Genomic DNA, 10755 nt, shown 5'->3' with positions numbered 1-10755 from the left:
ACCCTAATGTCTGTAAAACAATCTAGACAGAAGAAAAACAATGTATTTCTAAATCTAAGTCCCTATAAATAACTAGTTTGCCCTGTGTACATTTCTACCTTCTGTATTGTCTAACCAGCCCTGGTGTTCACTGGTATGATGCCTACAAATGAGGTGTAGAGGTCCTCTCCCTTTCCTCACTCACTACTTTCCTATGCTTAAAAAGGTCAAGAGCACACTTATTGGTGGTCGGTTCTCATCTTTTAATATTACCACCTCCAATATGTGTGTTATATCAATACTGACTATTCAACCAATTGGTCAGCATGTGTTTAAAATTAGTTATTTATAGGGACTTAGATTTAGCAACAATTTTTTAACAAAATACAATGCTATAGTAGCCAACCTGGCAGATGAGATTGTAATTCATCGATGGTTTGCTCATCCAAACTTCTCCTTTATCACCTGTATATATGCAGCTGGCTCCACATGTATCCCCATTTATCCCCATTGTGCATTTCATATCCACACCCATGTCTGATGTGTCTGGGAATTGTACCCTCAATGCCCTCCAAACGCTGGGTAGCCTGCCCTTGTCCATCTATCTTCGGATTGTTCCCCCAACCAAGAACCAAAAGAAACTCTTTGTATCCCCTATTGCCGATGTAATTCCTGACGTTTGTTTTTCCAACTCATACATCCACTTACCTGCTGATGCTGTGAGTGATGGAACTTTAATCATTAAATTGCCTTTGTATGTCTGTGACCATGCTATATTCTGAGCCAGACCCCAGGCTTTCTGCAGCAACAGTACTTCTGTAATCCTGCCTTTCGTATGGCTGCAATCACACCCTTCTTTCCTTTTACGGTTATTACTATGCGATTTGTTGAACTGCCTGGCAAGTTCCTTAATCTTTTCCTTGCTGAATTTACTTGTTGAAGCTCCAGGAGTGATGAACTCCCATTATTTCGTAACTCACTAGCCTGCAAGTCTATTAGTGGATATTATTCTGGTGTTCCGTGCACACCCCCTTGAGCAGCTTGTATCACCTCTTCATCTCCCTCTTATTCCTCTTCTGAATCTTTTTCCTCATTTTCTTCTTTCACTCTATTGCAAAGACTTACCTGACATACACTCTGCTTTATATCTCCCCTATTATGTCTCTGATAATGCTGTCATAAACCTCCCTTGTGGTATCTTCTCTTTCTCTGTCACCCATATTCTAATGTTAGCATTAACCTCCCCCATGTACTCATTTCTCCTTCTCCCTTGCTCGCCTCCTCTTTCCAATGCCTCTACATTGTCATTTTCAGTGTTTATCCCATCTATTTTAAATACTATTTGCCCGCCCATCCATTTGTCTGAGGTAATTACTGGTTCTCGTCCCCACTTTCTCATACCTTGCACCATTTTCGATTCTTCTTTCACTTCTATCAACTGGGCTTCTACACTGCGCATCACATAACTTTCTGCTTGTAATGCTAACCCTTTTTTATCACCCTTCATTCCTTGTATGCTAACATAATGTTGTTCCTCTGGGGGTGAATGGTTGGGATTTGTATAGCCTGCGGTTGCTTGTAATGAATATAACCCTGTCACAGTCAAAAATGGAATTCATGGTTGAGGAGGAGGAAGAGCATTCAGCTGCACACACCATTATTCATGTTGATTATCTATTTAATATTTGTTAACCTGCTCCTCGTTCTCAAACATTTTCCATAGCTCAAGTATGCGCAATCTGATTAGCAATGTTTTCCCTTTGTATGTGACATGTGTGCACGTATGCATATCTTGTAGCAAACTTTTTGAATGGGTCTCTTATTGAGGCCAAGGCTGAAACATTTTGCATGCCGCCTATTTGACCCACTGCACATGGTATTTGACAATCTTCTCCTTATATTTGGGAAGTGACTTACACAGGGTCTGGTATTATAACAATATAAACAATTCAGTTTACAATAGCAATCAGCAATCACTGCTCCAATACACTCCCACATTCTTGTTCACACTCCTCCCCTTTAGTTCCTTACAATGTTAACACAAAAACATTTCTACTGTCCCTATTATATACAAAAACAATGCTGGCAAATATTCAACATAAAAGAAAAACCTGATTTACAAAGCTGTCTTCCCTTTATACATGGTATTTCCTCTTTATCTCTTTTTTCACTGCCCCCAAAGGAGGATGGGCTTTACACCCTACCATGCGATATTCCCCAACTACTGTTGGAAGTATTTTCTTTCTATCTACAATTCTTTTTTTCAACTTAAAATTACATCAACTCCCCGCTCCCCTCAGTTATTTTCATGCACAGGTATACTCACAATCCCTGTGGTCCGTCAGCGTTGAGTCCCCTCTATCTGCCTGCTCTGCCCTCCGCGCTGAGCATGCCACCTGAAAGACTGGGCAGACCTTTGCAGGAATATGGGCTCATGCCAAACTCTTCTTGATGCCCACTTAAACCTCTCCCCACAGGCAGACTCTGCTGTCCAAGGGAGACGCAGCGAGGAGTCCTCGATTCTCCGTCAGACTCTGCGTGTCTCAGCAGTGCCTCCAAGCGTTAAGGTGCTCCCAATCAATAATCGATAATCAATTACAAGACAAACTCAAGAAAATTAAGTAACTACAAGTGCATGAGAACACCCAGCTTTTTTTAAACATGAATAACTGGGAAAACACATACACACATTCTCAGTCATTATAATACAAAACACAACCTTTAAAATGAAAAACATTTCACAAATGGCATCATTGTTAGTGATAAGAAAACACTTTTATTCACTTTTCCTATTTGTTAGTAAGATATAATACTTATACATTCTACTACTATTTTATATTCTTTAACTGATGGCTCCTCCTAAGTCTGTCCTACTAAAAATGTTACACTGCATTCTACAGTTTCATTGGTTGGCACTATGCAAGGGTAGCCAACCTGGCGGACGGGGTGCTAATTGGTTGATGGTTTGCACATCCGACCTTGGGCACTTTCATGTGATGCCATGGTCTGTGGTGAGGAAGGAAAGATGAATTGACTGCTATTATTCAATTCAGTTTGAAGAAGTTACTCCCTTCTCATTTGCAGGCCTGAAACCTTATCTGCCAATTTGTTTGTGGCCTTGGCGTGTTGTCCCTGTGTCTGGATGCACCAAGTATATAGAAGGTGCACTGTCTAGTTGAGCCAGGAATACGTGATCACTGTTCTGATCACATGTTCGAGGACCACTGTTCAGAACTCATTTTTGTATACTTTTGGAGTTTTCCTTCTATACTAACCCATGTTTGCTGCACTGTTTGTTTATTCATTAGGAGGCCACTTGGCGCAGTAGCGATTTGCACCTGGCTCAGGGCTATCTCAACATTCTCACTGCTACCAACATAAACTAATTAACTTTATAGTTGTATGCTGGATGCTTTTTGAGAATGTTATCAGTGTGCTTTTGATTCTCTGTTGGGGCCCCCTCGCTCACTGGCTTTACAACCTGAGCTTCTGTTTGAACATTGTGTGGCTTGGGATTGCGTGCAAAGCAGTTTGATGTCAGAATTCAGTATTTCAGAATAAAGGCCTTTCAGAGTTCTATCTAAAAATGGTGGCACTCGCGTTCAATCTCTGCTATGTTAATGTTCATCATGTCTCGTGCGGTGCTTGCCACCATACATTGCTTCCTGCCCATGTACACTGCAACCTTTCCCTAACTACACCCTACTTCATGCTACTTGTGTAACCCTACCTGTGTATACTGCAACCTTCTCCTAATTTGTGAGTGCACTATACTTCTCACCCTGCTTATGTGGCTTGATCTATTCTACTATTTATGGCGGTTCCATTATCACTAATGTTTAAACTGGCTCAAAAGGTTACTTGTCAGCTTGCACTGTGGTTCACTACTGTGAACATCTAAGGGTGGGCCAGACTTTGGTTAGATTTTGTCTGTATCACCACACTTCCTCCAGATGTAATGAGCTACCCATGTCAACCCTAGCTCCGCCCCATCCCTTGTCAATCAAATCAAAGGTATGAGGCACTTTTGTGTGGAGCTTGTCCTTCTGGGATGAGTGTGACCTTTGATTCCTTCTTCTTACGCCAGTTCCTGCTGGGAAGCTGTCCCACTGGAGATGCTGTTACCAACCTTCACAAAGGAGAAAATGGAAAGGCATAGCCTCCCAGTCTCTTGCCCTGTAAACTGGCCAGAATATATATAACCCTTCCACAGCTGAGCTGAGCTCACAGCGCTGACAAATGCATGATATTAAATGGATGTGGCTGCAATAAGTGTAAGAAATACATGCTGCCATACCTTAACCTTACTCAAGTATGGCTTATATTAAACGTTTACAACTGCCACTAGTAAAGTAACTATCATAGTTATGCAGTTTGCGCACATAGATGCATATCTTAAATGCAGCCCCTGTGCTGCAGTGAGTTGCTCTGCGCTACTGTAGAGCTGGTCCAGAAGTTCAGGCGGAGTCAGCAGGGCACAGGTGTTACACTATGCTTTTGGCATGGAGCTTATGAAAGGGGGACTGGGTTAGCAGGTCACTCTTTATGAGATGGATTTACCAGCATCATTGTATTAATAAATAAAAATAAAAAGGCCAGGGTGTATTCACCGTTGCCAAATGACAATCCTTCACTGCACCCATTTTCATGTACATGTTATGAAGATATCATTATTTATAAGAAATCATTTTTAATTATTTTCAAGCTTGCTGGGATGCAATTATTAAGCACTTTTGAGTACGTATGATGGGTGACTATTTTATCTAGACAACTGTTATTTTGTGAAGACAGTCAATAGTACGCCAGGATATAAACTGTTAAATACGTTTCCAAAAGTGGTACACTTATACTTATAAAATATAGAATAAATTCATCCTGTTTTACTGATGTACTTTTATTTCACTACTTACCATATTGTTCTTTGAAAGGTTCTGATGCTGGTACAAGTCTCTAGTGGGTATACTCTGCCAGCGGCCCATGCTACCAATGTAGAGGCAAAGGTGGTGTACTATCTACGTTTAGCTGGTTTATCTTGGTTGAAACACCTTTGAGTCAAGTTCTAGTATACACTTTGGTCATAGTACATTGAGGCTTTGACCCCGTCTTTGTACTGATTTTTTGTTTACAGTATTACACTGTACTATATCACAATGACATACTTTTAGAAACGCATTAGGTTTACAGGCGGCAAGTAGGTTACTGAACAAACAAGCTAGCCTTTGAAAGACCTTTAAGAACGTTTACAGAATTATCCCAAAAGACCTAATTAAAAGCTTATATTTCTTCATGTTCTTGCTAAAAAATCAATAACCTAGTAGCAGGGGTCTGCAACCTTTGGCTCACCAGATGTTTTGGACTACACCGCCAATCTGGCCTAGGCAGTGTAGTCAATGGTGAGGGATGGTGGGAGTTATAGTCCAAAATATCTGGAGAGTCAAAGGTTGCAAACCTCGGATCCTTCCTGGTGAGAGAGTTCTAAACGAGAACTCATGAGTGCATGCACTCTTCTTTCGAACCCCCCACTTTCTAGCCTAGAGTCACTCCATCCCGTTAGTGGTCTCCAGATCAGGCAGTGCGTTCAGGAAAATGCACCCCAGTATCAGCAAGAAATTACCATAAAATGGAATTACCGGCAGATTACAAGTGGCCGTAAATGCTGGAATTCCCCATTTGATCATTGCTCATTACCCGCACCGGTAATACAGGCTTTTTTTGGTGGTGGAGTGTCAGAATTACTGTCAGGTAAGACCTGCAGGTAAATCGGGCCACACCACCACCAAATGTGTAGTATGCCGGTGCAGGAACGTGCCGGTACATATTATTAGCGCCATGTTATTTCCACACAGGAATGCTTGTAATGAAGCCCTTACGTGTTGTTTAAAAGACCCCTTATTATTCCAAGTCTAAAAATGTATGCCAAAGACACCAGCAGGTACTCTTTGCCCATGGACGTGCAATCAGCGGGCACGCAAGTACCCTTTCCCCTGGCTCTAACGCGATTGCGCATGCCCAAAAGATCAATCAGAGCACCCGAGAGATGGAAGTATCATTGAACAGCATCGGAAAGATAACCCACCGGCATATGTCTGCATTTAGACTCCCCTTTTCAGGGAATTGGACTTGCCTCAAAACACACTCCCCTCTGCTGTGAAATGATCGAGAAACAAAATATCTACTGAGAAATGATTGCATTTGTTTTTAATAATCCAGGGGGGGACTCACACTTCCCCCTACCTTATCCCCTTACCCCACATCTATTGTTGATAAAAATGAACAAAAATACCTAACGCATTCAACCAAAACAATTCGGTCATTTCACATTCGGTATTTTTGTATTCGTTCATTTTCACAGCTCTCCCTCTCAGCTGACCTGCTTTCAGTTAGATACATTAAATGAACCTACAGGTGAGAAGAGCCAAGTTCAGACAGGAATCCCGCTACCCCCTTTAGTGAACACCAAGCATTTCATCACTCCATTTTCAAATTTACTTTGGATTGACAGAATTCTCGCGCAGCAATGAAAACCTGTTCGACGTGGCAAGGAGTTCAAATGCTTGTGCTGATCATTTAGGGCTTTGAGAATGTCGTTGCATGTTTCTGTGAATTGCGATATCCCTGGAAAATCTGCATTCAAAATCTGCGGATCCGACATTCTGGGAATTGGGGATGTTTTTCTCACCACGTTTCACTAGCTAATCACAACTGCCTTTTTTCCCCACAAATATATTTAGATTTTCAGATTTTCTCATGGAAGACATTGAGGGCCCAAGCGTGAGATTCTTGATTCAATGAAAAGTGAATTTGGCAACTAAATCCGTTCATGTACTGTATTTATTTAGTCCAATTTTGAATGTACCGTGAGTACCTTGGGGATTTCCATAACCGGTGAGCGCCGATTCCCAGTTGACTGTAGTTGCAGAGGGCTGGAGCACTAATGTAGATCTCAACCTCAACCAGGAGAGGGCGCCATGATGCAAGAATGAACTGTTTCAAAGTGCAAAGGCCTAATTTACAAAAGTGTTTTTCAATGGAGAAATCCAGTTGTAATACGCTTTACAGGTTTGGCCCCTTGATATTTATGTAAGGCTTACTGAACATGCACTTATTTTCTGCTAATCAACAAACGATTAGTAAATCAAATGAGTCCCTAACATTTAAACACGTTTTTAGAGTAGGCTTTTATTTTTCTTGCAGTTGTTTACAAACGTAAACCTGGGTGATTGTGTTGCGAAAAAGACAGCGAGTTCTAAACATTTTAAGAACACATTTCTTTTCTGCCTATAAATCTGATCCCCCAAAACACAATCGCAGCAAGGTTTTAGAATACACTATGAGCCTCATTACGCCCAAGGCGCTCCCGTAATGACCTTCATTACGGGACGCCCTATTACGAGGTTCCCTTGTGGGACCCCGTAAGGATGCCTGGTAAAACCAGGCATCCTTAGCGGGTCCTGCGTGGGGACCAGGGAGCTAATAAGGGCCCGCTATTTACAGGCCGTTATTAGCTCCCTCCCCATTCCCATTGAGTCCTATGGGGGATGAAATGGGAATGGGGATGTTTTTTTTCCAATGAGGACTTACCGGGTCCTCCATGGTTGGAATAGCCCGGTAAATCCTCCTTGGAGGAACCCGGTACTGGAACCCGGTATGGAGGCAGCCTCCATACTCGTAATGAGGCCCTATGACTTTAAAGAACTCCAATTTGCCACCAATGCCCTCATTGAGCTAGGCAGTAACAGCAAAAACAGGTGGTATTTCAAATTCTAAATGCTTTACTTTTTAATTTGAGGAATACCACATGCTGTGTATTGTTATACTTGTTGTTATAGCAGAGCACTTTAAATGCTGAATTTATTTATTTTATTTATCTATTTGCATTTATAAAGCCCCCAGGCGGCCCGGGGGCTTCGAGGCGCTGTTACAGACATCGTATCAGTACATGTGGTTCTAGCAGAATAGTTTTGTTTTCAGCAGTTTGCGGAAAGTGGGGTAGGATTTTTCGTTTCTTAGTGAGGTAGGCAGGGCATTCCAGTTCTTGGGGGCCAGGTGCTGAAAGCTGGCCCCTCCCGCTTTAGTTCTTTTGAACCTGGGTACGTCTATCTGATTGGAAAGATGTGACCTCATGGGTCTTGTTGAAGAGTGGAGGGTGATTCTTTCGGACAGGTAAGGTGGGCTTCCATGGAGATGCACCTGTGCATAATGGCCATTGTTTTAAAGAGAATGCGTGCTTTGACTGGTAACCAGTTTGGTTTCCGCCCAGGACATGGCACGGAATCCGCGCTACTCGAACTCAAAATACAATTAGGTGACATTATGGACACAGGCAAACCGGCACATCTCCTCCTACTAGATCTATCCGCTACCTTTGACCTAGTTAACCATGACATTCTAGGGCTGCGCCTAAAAAAAGAGGCCCACTTCTCACCAGAAGCCATTGCTTGGGTAGCCTCCTTCCTGAACGGAAGACTCAAGAAAGTCTTCTCAGACACTGCTTGCGCCTCACCGGCCACCATCCATTGCGGAGTCCCCCAGGGCTCCTGCACTGCCCCCACACTGTACAACATTTTCACCCTTCTGCTTTTCAATGACCTGGACCATCGCACCATAGCGTGTACTAACTACGCTGACGATACCCAAGTGCTTCTCCCTCTATCTGGCATATATGAACAAGACGCCACAGCACTAACCAAAATCTACTCTGCCATCCAGACTTGGATGGCCGCAAACGGTCTCTGCTTAAACGGGGACAAAACAGAGATCCTCATAGTAGGCACCAGCGAGACCCTCAACAAACTCCCATTACAATACAAAACATTCATAATTGACAACTCTACCATCACAGTCTCAACAGTGGTAAAAACGCTTGCAGTCTACCTCGACTCCTCTCTCTCCATGTCCCGCCAAGTCAATGCCATAGCCTCCTCCGCCGCACTCACCATCAAGGTTATTAACACGGTCAAGCCGTTCCTCTCCACTAAAAATTGCCTATCCATCGCTAGGGCCACAGTTGGTACCAAACTGGATTACTGCAATGCCCGCTTTCTGGGCACCTCGGCCAAAAACCTTCATAAAGTTCAAGTCACACAAAACAGTGCTCTTAGAGCAGCCCTTAGCATTCCTAAGAGGGAACACATCTCTCAAGCCAGGAAAGATGAATCATAAGTTGTCCTTTGTATTTCACATATTAACCTCCCTCCATCATGATAAACATATTTTTTTACCTTTTTTAAGTGACTGATGGAGTGAATCACTCCTTTCAGGAATGAAGAACAGAAGGGTGACTAAGGACCCTTCTGTGCATTATCTTCCAAGGTACAGTAGCAGTGTGATTTTCAGGCACGTTATTTTCAAGTTCTAGTGGTCAGTACATTCCTGTGAAGACGGAGCAGGCCTTGCGGTTCCTTTGGAAGTGAGGACACTGCATGGAATAGATGGATTGACCAGGCCTGCGTATTCACTTCCCTTTGCTTCTTTATGGTCAAGTGATCGCAACATTCAATATCGGTTTCTCACCAAAGCATTGCTGACTTTTATATTCTCTGCAATAGACAATCCCAATGAAATAACAACTGTCAAGGTCTTAATACTGTGTCAGGTGTGCAAGTGTTGTGTCAGCAATGGGGTTCTATGGCATTCCAGGAGCACTTCATGTATATACAGGACCTTACCTTGACAGTCATGACCGCAGCACAAATCGCAATATTACAGCCGACGACAGAAGGCAATCTGACAAGGGTGTGAGAGCCCTAGCTTTGTTGATTTTTAATATCATAAAATTATGTTTCTGAAAGGGAGGCCTGCTAAACAGACCCCATTTCATCAAAGTTCCATTGGACTATTATACTGCATTGCTGTAACTTCGCTGCAGCAGTCTCCACCCTCTTCAGTGGCCTTCAAGCTGCCACAGCACATGCAGTGCTGCATTTGGCACCCTTAACCACACTTTGAACCACTTGCTGCATTTTGAGCCACACAGATTCCGGATCAGCCCATTGCTGGGGGTTTCCCTAACAACCTGAACCGTACGCTCGAACTTCGAGGTGGTAACTGATTCGAGCGCCACCTCGAGTTTGCCGCTGATAACACTGACTCGATCCAGCAGAAGTCTGTTGCGTGCCATTATCTCACCATCTCAACTGCCGACGCGACCCTTCAGGAGCCTGCACCATTGCAGTGACTGGACGCCAATTGCCATTGGGATCATAATGACTCGAACCATCTCGACTTCGGCTTGACCGCAATGTGTGCCCAGACTAGTGTGCATGCCGGGGTGGAGAATGAAAAAGTGGCATGTATATTCCCGGCACCTGGTCTCTTTGTCACAGACCAGGCACAGAGGAAAGTCCAATAATGCTAAGGGTTAGCGAAAATATCATATACGAAGTGATATTACCATTGATGGAAGTTGGATGTTGGATGATGATCTGTAATCAATGAGAGCCTCTGCCTTTGGAAACTTACCTCCTAAAAAGGAGTTTTCTAAATCGGAATACATCTAAAGATGTTGGAATCATAATCACTTAAAACAAGTAGGTAATTACTGTAACAGCTGGTACCATAGCTGGAGACTACAAAAGCACAAAAAGGCGGACTGGATATAGAAGTAAATTTTTAAGCTACTTGTAAACATGTGTGTGCTTATGTTTTCCTGCAGAGATTGACTGGATGTAGTGTGCAGACTGAACTATCATTTTCCCTTTGCAAACCCTTCCATGACCTCCTTGGCCCAATCAATCCACTACCACTCACGGTTTGAGTACATCAGAAGATTGTGTT

General features: G+C 43.0%; 1 protein-coding gene across 1 annotated transcript in view; it reads left to right on the top strand.

Annotated features, from left to right (window-relative positions):
* Positions 1–9596: 9596 nt before the first annotated feature.
* Positions 9597–10755, top strand: part of LOC138471491 (vomeronasal type-2 receptor 26-like) — a 28941-nt gene continuing 27782 nt past the window's right edge. Inside the window, exon 1 of the mRNA XM_069609146.1 lies at positions 9597–9716. Within this exon, the coding sequence (XP_069465247.1) occupies positions 9597–9716 (120 nt within the window). The remainder of the gene's footprint in view (positions 9717–10755) is intronic.

The sequence above is a fragment of the Ambystoma mexicanum genome, chromosome 1p (assembly GCF_040938575.1).
Source record: "Ambystoma mexicanum isolate Mex_15411 chromosome 1p, UKY_AmexF1_1, whole genome shotgun sequence".
Taxonomy (NCBI): domain Eukaryota; kingdom Metazoa; phylum Chordata; class Amphibia; order Caudata; family Ambystomatidae; genus Ambystoma; species Ambystoma mexicanum.
This window is presented reverse-complemented; position numbering and strand designations above follow the sequence as displayed.